The sequence below is a fragment of the Aquarana catesbeiana genome, linkage group LG07, assembly GCF_042186555.1.
Source record: "Aquarana catesbeiana isolate 2022-GZ linkage group LG07, ASM4218655v1, whole genome shotgun sequence".
Lineage (NCBI taxonomy): Eukaryota > Metazoa > Chordata > Amphibia > Anura > Ranidae > Aquarana > Aquarana catesbeiana.
The window spans coordinates 259,740,126-259,764,253 of record NC_133330.1 but is presented as its reverse complement, the minus strand read 5'-3'; the positions used below and the strand labels follow the sequence as shown (position 1 = coordinate 259,764,253).

Genomic DNA, 24,128 nt, shown 5'->3' with positions numbered 1-24,128 from the left:
ACCATATTTACTATACACTAGTTGGGATTCTAGATGTAAGATTAGAGAAATAAATCAAGTTATTAGACTAAGTATCCATAGGAATATTTTAGAAAATAATAAAAGAAAAGGAGAGGGAGGAGAGATAAAGATGGAAAGAAGGAAAGAAGAGAAAAAAAAAAAAGAGTTTCCCGGGATGATGATCCAGCTCTCATTAGGTATACAAATATAATATATATTTCAGTAATAATATGATATATATCTTAGTGTGGTAACAACAGAGATTGGTCAAAATCTGTAGGGAGGTAGTTTTTAACCCATGGTTGCCAAATTTTGCGAAATTTATTTATTTTATTTTCTTCAATAGCTGTCATCTTGGCGTATAAAAGTGCTCTGTTCATTCTGTGTTTAGCTTCAGCAAGAATTAGATTTTGGGACTTCCACACCTTGCCAATCGTTTGTTTAGCTGCAGTGCTAAGTTGGATAAACAATTGGAATTGAGTATGGGTGAGTATTGTGGGTTTAAGGTTTAGGAGTGCCGTTGCAGGATCTGGAGGAATCGTGATTTCCAGGGCTTTAGAAGCCATAAGAAATATATTCTTCCAGAATTCTTCAACTACGGGGCATTGCCACCATATGTGAAAATGTGTTCCTGTTGTGTCACATCCTCTAAAGCAATTAGGTGAATATGTGGGGACAAATTTAGCTATTCTAGCTGGTACAAGGTACCAGCGTGCTAGAACTTTGTAATTAGTTTCTACAGCAAAACAATTTGGAAAGGAAGTTTTGGTGGCTGACCATATATTCGACCAATCTTGTTTATTAAACACTCGATTCATATCTTGTGCCCATTTAGTTGTGTATGAGGGTAGAAACTCACTAGATATCATATTAAGTTGGAAATATAATATTGAGATAAGTCCTCTAATGTGTGGATCACTTAAACAAATCCGCTCAAATTGAGTCATTTGATTAAGAGTTGAGCCTGTACTAAGAAGTGGTTCATAAAAATTTTTAATTTGTAAATATCGAAATATTTCAGTTTTAGGTAACCCAAAGGTTTCACATAATACAGGAAATGTATAAATAGCTTTAGTCGAGGAAAGATTGTATAAACGAGTCAGAGAAACGAGCAGAGAATGATTTTGGGAATTTCCAGGCAGGATAAAAGGCTGGATTATTAAGAAATGAAAGCAAGGGATTATGTGTTGATTGAAGATTATGTGCAAATTTACATTTATCCCATACTGCTAGGGTCTGTATCGTGATAGGATTAGAAAGATGTATTCTATCAGCAGGACAGAGCCAAAACATATTTGCCACTGAGATAGGGTCACTTTCCACTGATTCAATAGCTACCCATAGGGGAGCTTCTACAGAAGTATGATACTTGGGTATAAGTGTTAGCTGCGCAGCGTAGAAATAGGAGGAAAAGTTGGGAAATCCCAAACCACCACTCAATTTATTAAGGTAAAGCATAGATTTAGGTATATACGAGGTTTGGTGGTACCCCAAATGAAGGACATAACTCTACGTTGAGTAAGTCTAAGAAAGTAATATGGTAAAGAAATAGGGAGTACCCTAAATAAATATAAGAATTTCGGCAGGATTGACATCTTTACCGCATTAATCCTTCCCAACCATGACAATGATAGAAGAGCCCATTGTTTCAGGAAGCCGGAAGTTTGTTTAAGGAGGGGTAAGTAATTTGCCGCTAAAAGGTCTTTAAGAGAGATTGTGAGTTTTATTCCTAGGTATGGAAGCTGCTTTGGAACCCAAGTAAAGAGATAAGAAAATATTTAATGCATTTGATTTTGTTGGATTAACATGTAGTCCTGATATTTGGACAAAATTATCTAGTGTTTTTAGTAGATTAGGGGTGGATATATGGGGATGAGACAAAAATATGAGAATGTCATCCGCAAAGAGACATAGTTTATGGTGATAACCACCTAGTTCGATACCTTTAATGTCAGGATTGGTTCTAATAAGGTGTGCCAAGGGTTCTATTATTAGGGCAAAAAGTAGAGGGGAAAGAGGGCATCCTTGTCTAGTGCCTCTTTTGATATCAATCATTGTTGACTTATAGCCTGCATATTTGATATATGCTCTAGGATTATTGTATAAGGATGAGACCCAGGTTAAAAAATTGTTTCCAAATCCCCATTTACCAAGGACATATTCCATATAAGGCCACGTAACCGAATCGAATGCTTTCCTTATGTCTAAGGATGCAAGGCAAGCTGGGATTCGTCTAGTTTTAGCCGCATTAATAAGTAAGAGTGCTCTTGGCGTTTAGGCATAAAGCCTGTTTGGTCTTTATGGATTAGTAGGCCAATAATATTATTCAGTCTAGTGGCCAAAATTTTAGCAATTAATTTTATATCGAGATTTAGGAGGGATATAGGACAATAATTATTCCAGGAGGTGGAGTCAGAATGTGGTTTGGGGATCATTGCTATTATAGAGGTGAGAGTCTCTGTTCTAAATGAGTTACCTTTAAGGATCGAATTGAAGGCTTTAGCTAAGACAGGTGTTAAGATTGATGCAAATTGTCTATAATATGTTGCCGAAAATCCATCTGGGCCTGGTCTTATGTAATTTTAAAGATTTTATTGCGTTAAGGACTTCAGTATCTGTAATTGGACATTCAAGAAGATCTTTCTGTTGTTGATCAAGGTTAGGAAGCGTGATATTGGAGAACAGTGTGTCTGCTTTAGTTTTATCAAAATTTGAGGCAGAAGAATATAGTTTAGATAACTTAGAGCGAAAAATTTCAAGTATTTTCACTGGGTTACTAGTGTAAGATTCCCGGGATACTTTCAATCTGATAGGCGTATGTATATGTTGTGAATTTTTTTAAATTCTGGCCATAGGTGTATCAGGTTTATTTGCCCTGCGATATTGAACATGCTGGCGTTTACTTATAAGTTTATCTGCGGTATCAGTAAGAAAAAGATCTAGATCCAGGCGGGCTTTTTCTAGTTTGGTACTGTTGGTAGCATTCGGGGAGGTTTGAAAAGTTTGATGACAGTCATTAAAGGTAGATTCAAGTTTTGCAAACAACAGTTTGCGTTCTCTTTTAAGGTTAGTTGCTTGTTGTATCAGTCTACCCCTAATGACTACCTTGGGCGCCTCCCATAATGTCATAGCAGAGACATCGTCTGTATCATTGGATTTTAGGTAATCAGAAAGTGCTTTTTCAATCTCAACATGATGAGAAGGGTGGGTCAGAATTGAATCGTTTATACACCAAGTGGTATCGTGTGATCTAGGAATTGTGGAAGCAATGGTAATGAATACTGCGCAGTGGTCTGTCCATGAAAAAGGAATGATTTTGGATGATATGATTTCTGGTAGCATACTTGACGGGATTAGAATATGATCTATTCGTGAAAAAGAGTTATGCGGATAAGAATAATGAGTGAAGCGCCTACTAATAGGGTTCATCTCTCGCCAAGTATCTACCAGGCTATGAGTGGTGAGTAGATGTTGAAAAGTTAGGTTTATTGAGTTTGTGGTAGGTCCAGGGGGAGATTTATCTAAGAACGGGAAAATAGTAGCATTAGAATCCCCACAAATAACAACAGTACCAAACTTATGTACTTCTTTAAGTTGAAAAAGGTGGGATAAGAAAGCAGTTGGGCGTTTGTTAGGGGCATAATAAGACACAATAGTAATAGGATTATCAGAAATAAATCCTGTTAGGAGAACATATCGTCCTTCAGGGTCTGTTATTTTGGATACAAGGTTAAACGGAGTGGAACGGTGAAAACCAATGAGAGTTCCACGCTATTTAACCGTAGCTGAAGCAGTATAGAATTGTGGATATGATGAAAGAAATTTGGGATAAACTTTGTCAGTAAAATGCATTTCCTGCAAACATATAATATTAGCTTTTTTCATAGCAAAAGAGCGTAAAGCCTTGGTTCGCTTATGTGGAGTATTAAACCCCTGTACATTTAATGACAAGATATTTATAAGAGCCATAAAACAACGAATGCGAATATTATAGCATAACAAGCAGAGTACTCACCGAGAGCCAGGATCACCAACCCGAGAGTCAGGAGGGAATAGCAAAGATTAAAGAAAGAAGCAATAGAATAGAAAAAGAAAAAAGGAGAGGAGAATCGAACAAACCCAATATGAAGACAATTTAGCAGTATATAAAGGCTAAATAATAGGGTGTAGGAGCATCTCAGGAGAGTTTTTAGAACTTTAGAATAGAGACCCCAATAACAATGGTAGGAGTCCTTAGGTGGAATAAAGGGCAACAAGAAATTCCTAAGGGATATAACATCGGAGGACCACAGGAACTATTCCATTGCTATCATGGAAAAATTTTGCTTAAATTGTTACAAAAAAAGAAAAAATAAAGTTCAAAAACTTGAGAGGAAAAAAAAACAGAAAAAAGTTAAATATAAAAAAATATATATATATATTAAAAAAAAAAATATATATATTTTTTGTAACATAACAGTAGTATGTAGCCATAACTCATTTTAGTCATGAATATGGCCAGTTTATTAACTCTGTCAGCATACTGTGCTGGAAAAAAGTAGCAAGGACAAATAACTAGTCTGGCTTAGATTGTCAGTCCATTGAATCCTCATTGTTTGGTGGTGAATGTTCATATCGACCTCACTTGTTAAGATTTTGATGGGAAGATGTGGAATAGCTGGGTTTTGGGTCTTTGTTTTGCTGTGTAGAATGAAAAGCTGAGCGCCTATGAGACTGGTCATTTGGTAAGATTGCTTCGGCTAGGCCCATATCAAATAGGGCTGACTTCAAGTCCTCTGAAGAGCGACAAACATATTTTGTTTCCAAATGAGTAAATCTGAGACAAAAAGGAAATCCCCATTGATAGGAAATTTGATTTCTCTGGAGTACCTGGAGTTGAGGTTTAAGTGCACGTCTTTTTGCAACCGTTAGTGGGGACAAATCTGTGAAGAGTTGATAGGTATTGCCCTGGAAGCTAAGCTTAGAGATTCTCTCCCTCTGGCAGCTGTTAGTATCTGTTCTTTGGTTCTATAAAAGTGCAATTTAGCTATAATATCCCTCAGGGGACCATTTATTTTGCGTGGGGCTAACGCTCTATGCACTCTATCCATTTCGAACCTGTCAATAGGAGTTCCAGGTAATAATTCTTGAAAGAGCGCCGTGATATTAGCCTTCAGGTCTAGAACAGATTCAGGGATTCCCCTGATTCGCAGATTCGATCGACGATCTTTGTTCTCTTGGTCCTCTAAACGATTTTGTAATGTAAGGTTTTCCTCTTTTAGTACCTTCATCTCAGACATGTAGTTCTGTGTAAAATTATCAATTTCATCAACCCTCAGTTCTAAGTCAGCTGTTCTCTGACCTAGTTCTCTAATTTCTTTAGTCAGTTTGTCAGTTATATGATCAGAAGTCTGTTTGAGGGCTTTCTGAAGCATACATTCAAATTTTTTGAAGGTGTCAGACTGTATAGCAGCTTGTAATTCACAGTATTCATATTCAGACTCAGACTCACCGTTAGCAGCCTGTGTCTTCTGACTGTGAGGTAAAGATTTTTCAGTGTATTCACCGCTGTGCTGACTGTGAGGTAAAGATTTTCCAGTGTATTCACCGATGTGCTGACTGTGAGATAAAGATTTTCCAGTGTATTTACCGCTGTGCTGACTGTGAGGTAAAGATTTTCCAGTGTATTTACCGCTGTGCTGACTGTGAGGTAAAGATTTTTCAGTGAATTCACCGCTGTGCTGACTGTGAGGTAAAGATTTTCCAGTGTATTCACTGCTGTGCTGACTGTGAGGTAAAGATTTTTCAGTGTATTCACCGCTGTGCTGACTGTGAGGTAAAGATTTTCCAGTGTATTCACCGCTGTGCTGACTGTGAGGTAAAGATTTTTTAGTGTATTCACCGCTGTGCTGTGGGGGAGAGGATGCCATTCCAGCTGCCAGCCTGTGTGCCGTTTCCTTCATTTTTCCTGCTTTAATTTTCGTTTTAGGAGCTCTCAAGACCATTGTCAGTGAAGCTGACAGTATTAGGTAGGATTTTCTGCAGCTTTGGGATACTTGCTGGTTCACTGGGACCTGTAGTCCTCCGATGAAAACTCCAGAGGAGCGGAGCTCTAAGGTAACATTACCTTCACCTCAGGCTGCCGCACATGCGCCCCAAAAGTCGCTACAAGACTTTCTTATGCACAGATCGATTGATCAACTTTTAATGTCATGTTGCAGTTGTAATTCAATAAATGGACCAAGCTTGCTACATACTTCACCATGTGAGCTTGTATATAGTTTTTTTTTTTAATTGGTAACCTCAAGGCTGGACGTTGCTGACATAGATTGGATGAATCTTATTTAACCCTATGTTGAGCGTGTATGACCATTTATAACTTAATGGTCCAACCAATCTGGTAAGAGGGGCACCTGATTAGTTTCACTTGGTGGTGGAGTTTTCCTGCACATTGTATTGAAAGGATTTTGTGCACAACAATAGAATGTGGATCACTTTCTGATTATTAGGAATTTATTTCTGGACACTTTTCTTTGTTCAGATTTATTTCTGATACTTTTGCATTTATATTGTCACAGTTATTATATCTTATAATTACCAACAATAGTATTAGTTATTATATCTTAGAATTGCCAACAATATTATTATTTGAATTAGAGCTGCTTTCCTTGCACAATATTTGTTTGGCTGGTATCACTGTTTTAAGTGGCTGCTTGTTCACAGGAATCGACCTAGCGCAGATATAATTTTGGCAATTTAGTTTGCTTTGAATATTAAAAATGAATTAAATAGCGTGTTTTGTTGTGGTGCTCAGATACATTGTAGTCCAACTTTAAAGCAAAATGATGGCCTTGATATTGTTCTTTTACCTCTAGAATGTGTTGGAATACATAATACAGTATGTGTTGCGTAAAAATGTAAAAGGCGATTAAGAGATCTCTTGTGTTGGGTATGTATGTGTGGGAGAGGGTGTGCTTTGATTTTTTGTTCATTGTAATGCTTTTTATATATACAGTATATATACACACACATATTTATTTTGTTGCATATGACAATATACAGTAATGGTATTCATCTGTTCATGGGGTGGAGTTGATAAAAACTTTGGCCTAATGGAGTAACTATTTTTCAGAAACCATGAGAAGGCTATGTGTTCTCTGACATATACCTATTCTGCTTTCTTATTCACCTTTTTAATTGCAAGCCTATATTTAAAACACAGTGCTGTATTAAAGTGGCTCTAAAGGAAGAAGGTGTTTTGCCTTAATGCATTCTATGCGTTAAGATAAAAAACTTTTGGGTGCAGCTCTCCCCTAGCGCCCCCCTCCCCATACTTACTCAAGCCCTCCATCTCGATTCAGTGATGTACATAAGAGCAGCCAATAAGGAGAAAGCGGGGAGTGTAGTCTAGATCAAATGGTTTTCTCCTGAGCTTGAGTTGAACTGTGATTCTCTATTTTGTCAATAGGTGGCACTGTTACCTTTGGCATTAATATGATAGATTACAGTTAATTCAGGTTATGAGTGAAGTGTTTTCTCAGGCAATCAGCAGGAGTTTCTTTGGCTGCTGAGGCTGCTGGGATAGACTATTTATTTGGAGAGAGTTAAGTGATCGGGGTTCTTTCCAGCTGGGCTATGGCCTGGGTGGATGTGTGTGGAGCAGTTGCAGAGGTGTACGCCTGAAACCTAACCACGTGTAAAGGGGCTCGGCCCGAGGGGATCCTGATCGTTGCCAGGAGGCATAGGGGAAGCAGTTGCCACAGGGTCAACCACTCTTGTTGCCAGAGGCAGGTGTCTAAAGGATGGAGTTTTGAAGGAGTACCAAAGCAGACTCTTCATCAGCCGGGACTGTGAAGTGTTGGGAAAGCTTCAGGAAAGAACTCATTCAAGACGTACAGCGGGTAGCTGTGAGTAAAGCTTGAACAGAAGTACAGCGGGTAGCTGTGAGTAAAGTTTGAGGGATCCAGCAGGTAGCTGTGAGTCAGAGGAACCAGGTGGTAGCTGTGGGTGAAGCTTGAAGAATACAGCGGGTAGCTGTGAGCGAAGCTTGAGAAGTCCAGCAGGTAGCTGGGAGATAAGCCTGAGGATCTACTGTGAGATACTTTGGGTGAAGTTGTTGGTATAGGAGACAGAGGTTGCTACAGGATACAGATCGTTGCATTCAGCTTAAAGGCTCTTTTTCTGTATCGCTGCCTGCCTGGTTCTATTTTTGTCCAAGGAGTCTGCCAATTTTGCTTTTGCATTTGCCTAAGGGTGTCCTGTGCTCTATCCCTCTCTCCCACCGTTCAGTACATGGTAGGTGTTGGTACCAATGACAAAGTGAGAAAAAGGTGCGGAGTCCTAAAAAATGATTTCAGAGACTTAGGGAATGGATTGAGGAGAAGGACCTCCAAGGTAGTTTTCTCAGAAATACTACCTGTACCTCGAGCCACACCAGAGAGGCAGCAGAAGCTTAGGGAATTGAACAAGTGGCTGAGGAACTGGTGTAGGAAAGAGGGGTTTGGGTTCCTGGAGAACTGCGTTGACTTCTCAGTCGGTTACCGACTCTTTAGTAAGGATGGGCTGCACCTTAATGGAGATGGTGCAGCTCTATTGGGAAGAAGGATGGCAACAAAGTTGGAGGGGCTGTTAAACTAGGTATTGGGGGGGGGGGGGGTCAGAGGAAGCAATAGCCGGCAGTGAACAAAGGACAGAGGGTAATAGTGGAGTCAGCAGTGATAATACAGCTGTATCATCTAATCCCGGGGTGAATCCGTGGACAATTCAAAAACTATGCCCGAGTAAACATAAGGCGGAAATAATATGCACTCATACAACACTGGGAGGCCTATACACAAATGCTAGGAGCCTAGCTAACAAAATAGAGGAACTGGAGCTGCTTTTACAGGAAGAGGACTTAGACTTTGTGGGAATAACAGAAACTTGGTTTGACAGCTCACACGACTGGCTGGCAAATATGCAGGGGTATTCCTTGTATCGGAAGGACAAGGAAGGTAGAAGAGGGGGAAAGTGTTGTATATGTTGTAATATGTTCACCGATTTATGTGGGACATTGTTGTGTGTATGTACAACATATACAACAGAAAGGTGTGTCTACATGTCAAAAATGATGCAAGGGTGGTAGAGAGGAGTGACATTGTAAATGGAACAAGGGGGAGGTGGAATCCATGTGGGTAGAACTTCAAAGAAAATAAGTAAGTGGGAAATTAATAGTGGGGGTATGTTAAAGGCCCCCCAACCTGAAGAAGAAAGAGGGGGCTTCAATTATCCCTGTATTGACTGGGCAGAGGGGAAAGCTCACTCATTAAAGGCTTGTCATTTCATGAATGTCTTACAGGACGACTTCATGTCCCAATTCATGGATTCCCCAACTAGAAAGAATGCCCTGCTAGATCTATTAATTACGTATGATCCAAGTCTGATCTCAGATGTGGCAATACGGGACAACTTAGGATCAAGTGATCATAGGATGATCACTTAGCGTAGATCATAAAAAAAGGAGGCACGAGGGTAGCACAAGAACACTAAATTTCAAACGAGACAATTTTTCTGAACTACGGTCATTTCTACACAACATCAATTGGGACCAAATGCTAGAAACATTGAACATGGAAGAAAAATGGGAATGCTTTAGGAACATATTAAACAAAAGTATCTCACAGTGCATTCTAATGGGCAATAAAATATGGAAGAGTGAAGGTTAAACCTGGGTGGCTAAACTGTAATATAAAAAGCCTCATTAATGAGTAGGGATGAGCTTCATGTTCGAATCGAACTCATGTTCGACTCGAACAGCGCCTGTTCGGTCGTTCGCCGAATTACGAACGATATGGGCCGTTCGCGCCAAATTCGAATGGCGCGTCATGGCCCATAATTCACTGTGGCATTGCAGTGCATTGCTGGCTGATGATTGGCCAAGCATGCACTATGACCCGCATGCTTGGCCAATCACAGCGCCGTCTGTACAGAGAGTCGTAATTGGCCAAAGCCACGGTGGCTTTGGCCAATTATGGTTCAGGGGGTTTAGTACATGCCCCACACTATATAAGTCCACCTGCACGGCGGCCCTGTGTAGTGTGGCGTTGAGAGAGAGACAGACAGAGAGACAGTGTCATTTGATTTAAGTTAGATAGAGTAGGCAGGCGAGTCAGTTAGCTGCACTTACACTGTATGGTGTATATATATATATATATATATATATATATACACACACACACACACACACACACACACACACACACACACATCCTAGGTGTTGTGTGTATATATATATATATATATATATATATATATATATATATATATATACACACACACACACACACACACACACACACACTGTATTCAGTTTAGGTAGATCCGTTCCTGTTATTTTCTTCCTACTACTGACAAGCAGGCAGGTGTTTTTACAGTATTTATAGCTACCTGAAGAAAATTGCTGGTGTTCTTCTGATCCTATTAGCTACAGCATTTACAGTTGGTGTAGTGCGTCCTTTGCACAGTGTGCACTTAAAGCTACCTGAAGAAAATTAGTGGTGTTCTTCTGATCCTATTAGAACAGTACCGCAGACAGCTGCAGTAATTACAAGTTAGTGTAGTGTGTCCTCTGCACAGTGTGCACCTAAAGCTACCTGAAGAAAATTAGTGGTGTTCTTCTGATCCCATTAGTACAGTACCACAGGCAGCTGCAGTATTTACAAGTTAGTGTAGTGCGTTCTCTGCACAGTGTGCACCTAAAGCTACCTGAAAAAAATTAGTGGTGTTCTTCTGATCCTATTAGTACAGTACCACAGTCAGCTGCAGTATTTACAATTTAGTGTAGTGCGTCCCCTACACATAGTGCACCTAAAGCTATCTGAAGAAAATTAGTGGTGTTCTTCTGATCCTATTAATACCACAGGCAGGCAGCTACAGTATTTACAGTTAGTGTAGTGCGTCCTCTGCACAGTGTGCACCTAAAGCTACCTGGAGACAATTGCTGTTGTTCTGCTCCTATTAATACCACATGCAGGCAGGTACAGTATTTACAGTTAGTGTACTGTGTCCTCTGCACAGTGTGCACCTAAAGCTACCTGAAGAAAATTAGTGGTGTTCTTCTGATCCTATTAATACCACAGGCAGGCAGCTACAGTATTTACAGTTAGTGGGGTGCGTCCTCTGCACAGTGTGCACCTAAAGCTACCTGGAGACAATTGCTGTTGTTCTGCTCCTATTAATACCACAGGCAGGCAGCTACAGTATTTACAGTTAGTGCACTGTGTCCTCTGCACAGTTTGTACCTAAAGCTACCTGAAGAAAATTAGTGGTGTTCTTCTGCTCCTATTAATACCACAGGCAGGCAGGTACAGTATTTACAGTTAGTGTACTGTGTCCTCTGCACAGTGTGCACCTAAAGCTACCTGAAGAAAATTAGTGGTGTTCTTCTGATCCTATTAATACCACAGGCAGGCAGCTATAGTATTTACAGTTAGTGTAGTGCGTCCTCTGCACAGTGTGCACCTAAAGCTACCTGGAGACAATTGCTGTTGTTCTGCTCCTATTAATACCACAGGCAGGCAGCTACAGTATTTACAGTTAGTGCACTGTGTCCTCTGCACAGTGTGTACCTAAAGCTACCTGAAGAAAATTAGTGGTGTTCTTCTGATCCTATTAATACCACAGGCAGGCAGCTGCAGTATTTACAGTTAGTGTACTGTGTCCTCTGCACAGTGTGCCCCTAAAGCTACCTGAAGAAAATTAGTGGTGTTCTTCTGATCCTATCAATACCACAGGCAGGCAGCTGCAGTATTTACAGTTAGTGTACTGCGTCCTCTGCACAGTGTGCACCTAAAGCTACATGGAGACAATTGCTGTTGTTCTGCTCCTATTAATACCACAGGCAGGCAGCTACAGTATTTACAGTTAATGCACTGAGTCCTCTGCACAGTGTGCACCTAAAGCTACCTGAAGAAAATTAGTGGTGTTCTTCTGATCCTATTAATACCACAGGCAGGCAGGTACAGTATTTACAGTTAGTGTACTGTGTCCTCTGCACAGTGTGCACCTAAAGCTACCTGAAGAAAATTAGTGGTGTTCTTCTGATCCTATTAATACCACAGGCAGGCAGCTATAGTATTTACAGTTAGTGTAGTGCGTCCTCTGCACAGTGTGCACCTAAAGCTACCTGGAGACAATTGCTGTTGTTCTGCTCCTATTAATACCACAGGCAGGCAGCTACAGTATTTACAGTTAGTGCACTGAGTCCTCTGCACAGTGTGCACCTAAAGCTACCTGAAGAAAATTAGTGGTGTTCTTCTGATCCAATTAATACCACAGGCAGGCAGCTACAGTATTTACAGTTAGTGTACTGTGTCCTCTGCACAGTGTGCACCTAAAGCTACCTGAAGAAAATTAGTGGTGTTCTTCTGATCCAATTAATACCACAGGCAGGCAGCTACAGTATTTACAGTTAGTGCACTGTGTCCTCTGCACAGTTTGTACCTAAAGCTACCTGAAGAAAATTAGTGGTGTTCTTCTGCTCCTATTAATACCACAGGCAGGCAGGTACAGTATTTACAGTTAGTGTACTGTGTCCTCTGCACAGTGTGCACCTAAAGCTACCTGAAGAAAATTAGTGGTGTTCTTCTGATCCTATTAATACCACAGGCAGGCAGCTATAGTATTTACAGTTAGTGTAGTGCGTCCTCTGCACAGTGTGCACCTAAAGCTACCTGGAGACAATTGCTGTTGTTCTGCTCCTATTAATACCACAGGCAGGCAGCTACAGTATTTACAGTTAGTGCACTGTGTCCTCTGCACAGTGTGTACCTAAAGCTACCTGAAGAAAATTAGTGGTGTTCTTCTGATCCTATTAATACCACAGGCAGGCAGCTGCAGTATTTACAGTTAGTGTACTGTGTCCTCTGCACAGTGTGCCCCTAAAGCTACCTGAAGAAAATTAGTGGTGTTCTTCTGATCCTATCAATACCACAGGCAGGCAGCTGCAGTATTTACAGTTAGTGTACTGCGTCCTCTGCACAGTGTGCACCTAAAGCTACATGGAGACAATTGCTGTTGTTCTGCTCCTATTAATACCACAGGCAGGCAGCTACAGTATTTACAGTTAGTGCACTGAGTCCTCTGCACAGTGTGCACCTAAAGCTACCTGAAGAAAATTAGTGGTGTTCTTCTGATCCAATTAATACCACAGGCAGGCAGCTACAGTATTTACAGTTAGTGTACTGTGTTCTCTGCACAGTGTGCACCTAAAGCTACCTGAAGAAAATTAGTGGTGTTCTTCTGGTCCTATTAATATTATAGGCAGGCAGCTACAGTATTTACGATTAGTGTAGTGCGTCCTCTGCACAGTGTGCACCTAAAGCTACCTGGAGACAATTGCTGTTGTTCTGCTCCTATTAATACCACAGGCAGGCAGGTACAGTATTTACAGTTAGTGTACTGTGTCCTCTGCACAGTGTGCACCTAAAGCTACCTGAAGAAAATTAGTGGTGTTCTTCTGATCCTATTAATACCACAGGCAGGCAGCTATAGTATTTACAGTTAGTGTAGTGCGTCCTCTGCACAGTGTGCACCTAAAGCTACCTGGAGACAATTGCTGTTGTTCTGCTCCTATTAATACCACAGGCAGGCAGCTACAGTATTTACAGTTAGTGCACTGAGTCCTCTGCACAGTGTGCACCTAAAGCTACCTGAAGAAAATTAGTGGTGTTCTTCTGATCCAATTAATACCACAGGCAGGCAGCTACAGTATTTACAGTTAGTGTACTGTGTCCTCTGCACAGTGTGCACCTAAAGCTACCTGAAGAAAATTAGTGGTGTTCTTCTGATCCTATTAATATTATAGGAAGGCAGCTACAGTATTTACGGTTAGTGTAGTGCGTCCTCTGCACAGTGTGCACCTAAAGCTACCTGGAGACAATTGCTGTTGTTCTGCTCCTATTAATGCCACAGGCAGGCAGCTACAGTATTTACAGTTAGTGCACTGTGTCCTCTGCACAGTGTGTACCAAAAGCTACCTGAAAAAAATTAGTGGTGTTCTTCTGATCCTATTAATACCACAGGCAGGCAGCTACAGTATTTACAGTTAGTGTACTGTGTCCTCTGCACAGTGTGCACCTAAAGCTACCTGGAGACAATTGCTGTTGTTCTGCTCCTATTAATACCACAGGCAGGCAGCTACAGTATTTACAGTTAGTGCACTGTGTCCTCTACACAGTGTGCACCTAAAGCTACCTGAAGAAAATTAGTGGTGTTCTTCTGATCCTATTAATACCACAGGCAGGCAGCTACAGCATTTACAGTTAGTTTAGTGGGTCCTCTGCACAGTGTGCACCTAAAGCTACCTGAAGAAAATTGCTGTTGTTCTTCTGATCCTATTAATACTACAGGCACGCAGCTACAGTATTTACAGTTAGTGTACTGTGTCCTCTGCACAGTGTGCACCTAAAGCTACCTGAATAAAATTGGTGGGGTTCTTCTGATCCTATTAATACCACAGGCAGGCAGCTACAGTATTTACAGTTAGTGTACTGCGTCCTCTGCACGTCCTAAAGCTACCTGAAGACAATTGCTGGTGTTCTCATACTAATAATACTACAGGCAGGCAGTTGATTCTGCTAGCTGCAGTATCAGTATATATATACATCCCAGCATTGTGCACCTAAATCTCACTGCAGGCCATTAGTATGTCTGGAAGGCAAACAAGGAGAGGCAGACAGTTCCAAGCCAATAAAAGAGGGCAAGCAGGCTCTATGTCTAGAGGCAACAGTGCTGGTCATGGAGACGGTGCATCCTCATCAGCACGTGGCCGTGGGACACGCTTGTCTTTTTTTCGGCAGCTGGCCATGTTGAGCCGCAACATGCGGAAGACTTGGTAGAGTGGATGACCAAGCCGTCCTCATCCTCCTCATCCTCTCTCACCCAGGCTCAGGGTACTTTGTCTGGCAAAGCAACTGCCAACGCGGCCTCTTCCCTCGGCTCAATGGCATCAGTCACTCCTTCCCTAGCCCCACCATGTCCTCCTGAGGAGTCTCCCGAACTGTTTGACCACAGTGTTGGGTACATGCTCCAGGAGGATGCCCAGTGTTTTGAAGGCTCCGATGATGGTACCCAGCTAGAGGAAGGCAGTAACGTGAGCCCAGAGAGAGGGGGTGCCCAAGAAGGACAGCAATCTGGCAGTCATGTTCCCCCAGCTGCAGCATACTGCCAGCTTTGCTCCAGTGATGAGGAGGGAGGGGATGATGAGGTCACTGACTCCACGTGGGTGCCCGATAGGAGAGAGGAGGAGGAGGCACATCACCAAGGAGGCAGGATGCCCTCCAGGGGCCAGCTTAAGGGCAGCACACCGACTGCATTACACCACAGAGCTCTGCATGTGCAGGGCGCTGCTGTCTCTGCGCGTTATTCCAAAAGTTGTTTGGTGTGGGCCTTTTTTGAGATGAGTGCATCAGATCCCACCGCTGCTATTTGGAACATATGTCTTAAGCGTATCTCTCATGGCCAAAACATCTCCCGCTTGGGCACCACATGCTTGACCAGACATATGTTGACCTGCCATGCAGTTCGTTGGTAAGCATACCTAGAAGACCCACACCAAAGAACAAAGAGGACCTCTCTTTGCTCCTCATTAGCTGAGATCTCCAATCCCACTATACCTTCAGTCCTCTCTGAGACCTGCACTGAGAGGAATGAAGGTGTAGAATTAGGTGTGTCACAGCCAAGTACTTGGGGGCAATCTGCTATCGGTACACCAACGTCAGATTGTACCAGGCAACTTCCCTGCCCCAGCTGCTGCACTGCCAAAAGAAGTTTGCTCCCAGCCATCCACATGCCCAGTGGTTGAATGCTAGCTTGGCTAAAATGCTAGCACTTCAACTGCTGCCTTTTCAGTTGGTAGACTCTGCCCCCTTCCGTGAGTTTGTGGAATGTGCGGTTCCTCAGTGACAGGTTCCCAAACAATTCCGGCTCTCTACCGGCATGTGGAAGGCAATGTCTTGGCCTCACTGGACAGGGCGGTCAGCGATAAGGTGCATATTACCGCTGACTCATGGTCCAGCAGGCATGGACAGGGATGTTCCCTATATTTCACCGCGCACTGGGTGACTCTTCTGGCAGCTGGGAAGGATGCAGGACAGGGTGCAGTAGTGTTGGAGGTTGTTCTGCCACCACGCCTCCAAAATTCTACTAGTGGTGATTCTGCCACACCTCTCTCCTCCACCCCCTCTTCTTCTTCTCCCTCCATGGCTTCAACTTGTGCTAATTTGACTTCGGAACCAGCGGTGCTCCATAGGTGTTCAAGGGGCTATGCAAGCAAGCAGGCCAAAAGATGCCATGCGGTGCTTGAGCTGGTGTGCTTGGGGGACAGAAGCCACACTGGGGCAGAGATTATGTCAGCTCTGCAGGGGCAGGTTCAGAGGTGGTTGACGCCACGCCAGCTTTAGGCAAGTATGGTGGTTTGTGACAATGGCACCAACCTCCTCTCTGCCCTCCGACAGGGACAACTGACCCATGTGCCCTGTTTGGCTCACATCCTTAACTTGGTGGTTCTTGGGCAGGTACCTGAGCTTACAGGATGTCCTAAGGCAGGCCAGGAAAGTCTGTGTGCATCTCCGCAGGTTATATAATGCCAGTGCTCGGCTGGCAGACCTCCAAAAGGAATTTAACCTGCCAAAGAACCGCCTAATCTGTGACATGCCCACCAGGTGGAAGTCAACGTTGGCCATGCTGCAACGGCTGCACAAGCAGCAGAGGGCCATCAATGAGTACCTGTGTGACTATGGCAGCAGCACAGGGTCAGGGGAGCTTGTTTTTTTTCCCCACACCAGTGGACCATGATCAGGGATGCATGCACTGTCCTGTCATCATTTGAGGAGGCCATGAGGATGGTGTGCAGTGACAGTGCATGCATCAGTGACACTGTCCCCCTTGTCCACCTGTTGGAGCACACGCCACGTGGAATAATGGACAGGGCTGTGTGCCTGCCGATCACACAGGAAGAGGACAAGGAGGAGGAGGAGGAGGAGGAAGAGGAGGATTGTGTCAGCATGGAGGTGGAGCCCAGCACTCAGCATCAGCAGCAGTCTTTAAGGGATCATTTACAGTCCCAAGAAACCCATGGACTTGTACGTGGCTGGGAAGAGGTGGCTGAAGATCATGTCATCCTTAGTGACTCAGAGGACTCCGGACCGAATGCCTCAGCAAACCTACGCTGCATGGCCTCCCTGATCCTGCAAAGCTTGCGGAAGGATCCTCGTATTCGTGGTATCAAGGAGAGGGATCAATACTGGCTGGCAACCCTCCTGGATCCATGTTACAAGGGTAAGGTTGCGGACCTTATCTTGCCATTGCAGAGGGAGCAGAGGATGAAACATCTTTGGGAGGCCTTGCAGAAAGGTCTGTGCAACGCTTTCCCAGAGACTGGGAGGTTACAAACTCCTGTTCCTGGACAACATGTTGCTGAGGCTTCGGTCAGTCAAAGAAGGAGCGGTGGAGAAGGTGGCCGTCTGACCCATACGTTCAGACAATTTTTTAGTCCGCAGCCCCAAGGTATGATCGGTTCCAGCAACCATCGCCAGCGTCTGTTTTACATGGTGCAGGAATACCTAGGGGCAACATCTGACTTGGACACCTTTCCCACCGAAAATCCTCTGGGTTATTGGGTCTTGAGGATGGATCACTAGCCAGAGCTTGCACAGTATGCAATTGAGCCACTGGCCTGTCCTGCATCCAGCGTTCTTTCGGAACGCACATTCAGTGCTGCTGGAGGTTTTGTAACCAATCACAGGGTGCGCCTGTCCACCGACTCGGTCGATCGACTGACCTTCATTAAAATGAATCAGTCTTGGATCGCCACCAGCTGCCAAGCACCTGATGCTGATGTAGCCGAATAATTTTTTTTGAAATGTCAGACCCCCCTCAAGACTGCCTATGCTGATGCTGAGTGACTATCCTGTTATGCTGAGTGACTATCCTCTTCCTCCTCAATGATCATGCTGATAGCTTGTAAGAATATTTTTGGTTCTGGGCGCCGCCACCAGTGGCTAAGGCCCAATTTTCAGCCCCTGTTTAACAGGGGCGTGTAATTACAATTTTTGATGCAATGTTTTGCAAGGAGGGTTCGTAGCTGCACTCAACTAAAGTATTTGTGAAGGGTTGCAGTGTTGTGGCACCAGCACCAATGCCTAAGGCCCAATTTTTCAGCCCCTGTTTAACAGGGGCGTGTAATTACAATTTTTGATGCAATATTTTGCAGGAGGGCTCATTCCTGCGCTCCAACTAGAGTATCTGTGAGGGGTTGCAGTGTTGTGGCACCAGTGCCTAAGGCCCAATTTTTCTGCCCCTGTTCAACAGGGACATGTAATTACAATTCTTGATCTAATATTTCACAGCAGGGCCTGTTTCTGCACCCACCAAGAGTAACTGTGAGGACTTACAGTGTTGTGGCACCAGCACCACCACCACCAAAGGCCCAATTTTTCTGTCCCTGTTCAACAGGTGCATGTAATTACAATTCTTGATCTAATATTTCACAGCAGGGCCCGTTCCAGCTCCCACCAAGAATAACTGTGAGGACTTCCAGTCTTGTGGCAACACCACCACCACCACCAAAGGCCCACATTTGTATGCCCCTGTTCAACAGGGACATGTAATTACAATTCTCGATCCAATATTTCATAGCAGGGCCCGTTTCTGCGTCCACCAAGAGTAACTGTGAGGACTTACAGTGTTGTGGCACCAGCACCACCACCAAAGGCCCAGTATTTCTGACCCTGTTCAACAGGGGCATGTAATTACAATTCTTGATCTAATATTTCACAGCAGAGCCCGTTCCTGAGCCCACCAAGAGTAACTGTGAGGGCTTACAGTGTTGTGGCAACACAAACACCTAAGGCCCCAATTTCTTCAGAGTGTATAGGGCAGGCCCCTACTTTCAAATATCCAACTTACAAACGACTCCTACTTGCAAACGGAAGGAGACAACAGGAAGTGAGATGAAATCTACCCCTAGGAAGGGAAATTCTCTCCTGTAAGAGTTAATATGGGAAAAACGTGTCTCCTCTTCACTGATGCTTTATCACCAATCCTTGTTTCACTAAAAACCCCAAATTGTCAAAAAACATTTGTCATTGGGACAGAAAGTGAGGTAAAATCTTCTGAAGAGGTGCACAGACAGCAAAACAAATGTCACAGGGGTGATAACCCTTCCCTATGTTTTCCAAAAAGCTTAAAAATTGATTTTTTGGCTGGAGCTACACTTTAAAAATGTACCAGTTCAAAATTACAAACAGATTCTACTTAACAACAAACCTACAGTCCCTGTCTTGTTTGCACTGCCTGTATACTGCTGTTCAGAGGCCCTGGGGCCCCACGCCTTTCCTTTTTTTAATTTGGGTGCGGGGTTCCCCTTAATATCCATACAAGACCCAAAGGACCTGGTAATGGACTGGGGGGGGTATCCATGCCGTTTGTCTCACTGATTTTCATCCACATTACCAGGACCGGACATTACATTAAAGCCGTAAGCAGTTTTAAATGACTTTTATTACTTTAAAAATGTCACTTTGTATAGGGACTGTTCTAAGCACGGGAAACATGCGCCACTTTACAGGCATATTATAGACAGCCCCCAGGTACGATATTTAAAGGAATATTTCACTTTTTTCTTTCACTTTAAGCATCATTAAAATCACTGCTCCCGAAAAAAACAGCTGTTTTTAAAACTTTTTTTTGCATTGATACATGTGCCATGGGGCAGGACCCTGGTCCCCAAACCCTTTTTACTACAATACCATGCAAATTAGCCTTTAAACACTAGCACTTTTGATTTTGAACATTCGAGTCCCATAGACTTCAATGGGGTTCTAACGTTTGTGCGAATTTTCAGTCCATTCGCAGGTTCTGGTGCGAACCGAACCGGGGGGTGTTCGGCTCATCCCTATTATTGAGAGGAATGCAACAAGGAGTGTAAGAACGAACGCAATCAGGGCGGCTAAAAAAGACTACATAGCAGAGGAGAGTAAAAAAAAAAAAATCCAAAAATATTTTTTTAGATAACAGTAAAAAGCAAGATCGGAGCACGTTGCCCACATAAAAAATGAAGATGGGAGGATGGTTACATATGACACAGAGAAGGCAACTGTACTAAGTGCCTTCTTCTCCTCAGTTTTTATGCAGGAAAAGGAGGGGTATACCGACCATGACAGTACTGTTAATGACACAAGGATGGAGAAAGATCTGGGGGTCCTAGTGGATGACAAACTCAGTAATAGCATGCAATGTCAAGCTGCAGCTACCAAGGGGATATACTCCAGGGATAAAACGATAATCCTGCCACTTTATAAAACTCTAGTTAGGCCATATCTGGAGTATTCTGTCCAGTTCTGGTAACCAGTCCTCAGAAGGGATGTGCTGGAACTGGAGAGAGTCCAAAGAAGGCCAACGAAATTATTAAGGAGACTGGAGGATATCAATTACGAGGAACGGCTACAAGCACTAAATTTATCAATGCTTGATAGGGGACATGATGGTGAATTACAAATAACGTAATGGTGATCCCAGCATAGAAAAAAAACTATTCAGTCTTAGAGAATGTAAGAGGACATGGGGCCACACAATTTTTTTTTTGCTTCGGAACGTGTTACCGCCCACTTCACGTCAGCATGCCCTATACACCCTCCATGTGACATCGTGGCGCCATCTGGCCCGGCACCATCTTGCATTCCACGCTGGTCATGGCGGCATTTGGATACTTCCTGCTTACATCCAGGTGATACAGCTTGCACGCGAGGTCACCAAAAGCATTGGACGGTCCGGAGAACCTCGGAGACGGACACTTTTACATACAAAATGCCTGTATATTTCTACTATCTCGTGAGTTGCCATTTGTCATTTTAATTAAACCATTGTTTTTATATGCTGCACTTAGTTTGGTGCCCCTTTGTTCCTGCCAGAATCCTGTGTACAGACACTTCCCCCCAAACTATACAATATTCTCAGTACAGGCACCCCCCCCCCCGCATACACCCCATCCCATATAGAATCTTCAGTACAGACCATTTCCCCCCTAAACCACCCCAAGTTCAGATCCCTTCCCTCCCTAAACTCACTCACCAAATGAGCTCACAGTAAGTGGAAGTCCCACTCTATGCTCAGTCATATGAGCAGAGAGGGGGAGAGAATGTGGTAGTAGAGATAATGATGCAGCGCTGTACAACTCAAAAAAGAAATGTCAGCACCCCTAGCCAAATCCACACAGTGCTTCAGTGACACGCCTCTGCACACCCCCCTCTCCTATTCCAAGCCCTTCTTTGCTCACCCACTCTCATAGTCCATGCACTCCGCTCCACATCCCCCCCCTCTTAGTCCTGGGCCTCCTCCCCATACCCCCTGCTCCTAGTCCAGGGCCTCCTTCTCATAACCCCCCTCCTAGTCCAGGACCTCCTCCGTACACCCCCTCTCCTAGTCCAGGGCCTTCTTCACACCAACCCCCTCCCCTAGTCCAGGTACTTCTTTAAACAACCCTCTACTCCTAGTTGAGGGACCTTCTCCACACCACCCCCCTACCCTAATTGAGGGCTTTCAGGCAGAATTTCTATGCCAATGTAAGGTGCTGGTGGTGCCTTACCTGGAGCTTGTGTGTGTGATGCTGTTGGGGTGTGACTTATGCAGGCAACCTGGATGGATGGGATTATAAAGGAGGACAGGGACATCACAGTGCACCAGCGCTGAATCACTATTCTCCTCCTGCCCACCGCTCACTGCAGCTACTGTAGCCTAGTTGCCAGTGTGAAGTGTAATGTGAGTAGCTGCAGCACCAGCACTAGCAAAACTGAGATGGCATTTAAGGTAATTAACTGACTGTGGCACCCTCAGACTTGTAGTACCCGGTGTGGGCTGCACCCCATTAGGTACGCCACTGGCTTCAGGCTGTTAGAAACTGTATAGGATAGGTCATGGCCATTTGTTGTTTCAATAAAACCCAGGTACCCCCCCCCCCCCCCCTCCCCTGAAAGGATGCATCTACTTGATCTAATTAAATGTGTTCCTTATCTACATGAAGCCATATTATATTAAGCATCCATATATCAATGCATACAAATAGAGGCCCATCACATGGGAGAATAACCGTTGACATAAAAAAAAACACTCTGTTTCTTACAGTACATGGGTGATGTCTAAGCATCACTACACTGGAGTCATTCTGGAAGCTCTGTCAATCACAGAAAATGGGAACCTGCAAAACTAAAATAGTGTAAATCGTTTAGATGTAAACTGCCTGAAATGTTCCTTGTTTTTACCTCCATTAGCCTGATCCAGTTTGAATCTGAGGTCAGGCAAATTGATTTAGTAATGCTTCTGATCACTATATGTGAATTATAGCTTCAATTTGTAGCATCTGGGAGGAACATCTATTTGTATCACATGGTGGAGGCCGAACAAACAAACAATAAAGTGATTTTACTGGAGTCTATCAATTTATCCTGTATAGATACAAGACATGGTTTTGTTTGCATTTCAGGTTACTATTGTCAATTTGATTATCTTGTAGGACTCAACAAATTTAAAGGTCAATACTTCCACAGTAGAGAGTATAAAAGCACCAAAGGATTTGAAGGGAAACGGGTTCTTGTTGTAGGAATGGGAAACACAGGAACAGATATAGCTGTAGAACTAAGTCGTACTGCATCTCAGGTATGATAACATTTTTTCTATGTATCAAATGAATGACAAGACTACAAAGAAATATTATATTTGTTGTTTGCAGTAACTTTGCAGTAACTTCCTCTCTAAACCTTTTTATTTGCATAAGTGTGAATAAAAGCTGAACCAAGTCTAGGGAAAAAACACTAGTGTTTGGCCCTCATCCCACTGTCAGACAATTGTTTATACGTTTTCTATGATCCATCTATATCTACCTTATCCACTGTCCAGTGTCTCAGCCCTCCAGTCTTCAGTGCTGCAAAATGGGTACTACTGGGAAGGCTGTCATCTCAACCTGGTGACATAGACACTGTCCTTTTGCTGGAAAATATGTCATTCAAATGGTACTGAACTGATTACAGTGCATGGTGACATTGGTGTGAGGGAAGCAGCAACAAGACAGATCATCTGCATACAAGGCAGCTGCAGCTGATCGGTTGTCTTCATTTTAATAGGTGCATCAGAAGATCATGAGACCCTGGATGAAGGTAAGTATACCTGGGTCTAAGAAACAGTATGTAAAACAAAGTTATTGATTGGCTAGGCATGGTTAAAGCGTTGAACATTATTTTTTTTCTGTGGCCAGAGTTCAGCTTTAAATCCTTACATATACCCAGTGAAGTAACTGGCCTCAGATGATACACAGAGATGAAACAAATCCCCCTATATAAGTTTTACTTGTTTATCTGCAGTCTTCTTGTGTCTACAACCCTTCATGAGTGCAGATTTGTGATAAAATCCTTCTGCATCTGTGATGAGTGCAGAGGAGGGGATGGGGAGCTGCAGTTACAGCTCTTACACACTGTGTGAGAACTGATTGGAAGAAAGGGACACCCCCCCACCAAACATAGGCAAAGGAACATGCATAGCTGTATTCTGAATAGACAAGCTGTGTGCTTATCTCCCTCACCTTCACAAATTTTATCTCACATGTCAGGAGAACTTGTCAGAAGTGATTTATGCTGATAGAGGAAGAATTTAGCATCAGAGAAAATCAACACTCAGAGCTTTGGAGAAAGACAAGTAAACAATACAGATATGTGTGCTCTGTTCAGATTTCATGACTGAGGTTTACTACATTAAGTAAAATAAAGAGAGATTTAACACTTGCCAACATTCCTGAGTCAAATCATCTAATGCATTGGTCTGAGCCTAGCCTACTCGCATTTATCATTAAAATGCTTTGCCCCCAGAAATATTAGTTACAAAAACCACAATGAACATAAGAATATATTTTCCTAGACAGGCAAGTCTAGTTAACATGGAGGAAAGATTTTGTTTAAAATGTGAAGGCCACTGAAATGGAAGTCAGCTGTGACTCCCACCCTTGAGTTCTGGAAATCTCTTGTAAACTCAGTGATTTTGTTATATAAGACCATGTATGACCAACCTCTGGATAAGACCATGTATGAATCCAGAGGTTACCCCAACAAATTTACCAAATTATGGGA

At 43.1% G+C, this 24,128-nt stretch overlaps 1 protein-coding gene across 2 annotated transcripts in view; it reads left to right on the top strand.

Moving 5' to 3' along the window:
* LOC141103550 (dimethylaniline monooxygenase [N-oxide-forming] 2-like) overlaps positions 1-24,128 on the top strand; it is a 129,205-nt gene that overhangs the window by 49,708 nt on the left and 55,369 nt on the right. For both annotated transcript variants that reach the window (XM_073593252.1, XM_073593253.1), the window contains exon 5: positions 22,526-22,668. In XM_073593252.1, coding sequence (XP_073449353.1) covers positions 22,526-22,668 — 143 coding nt within the window. The remainder of the gene's footprint in view (positions 1-22,525; positions 22,669-24,128) is intronic.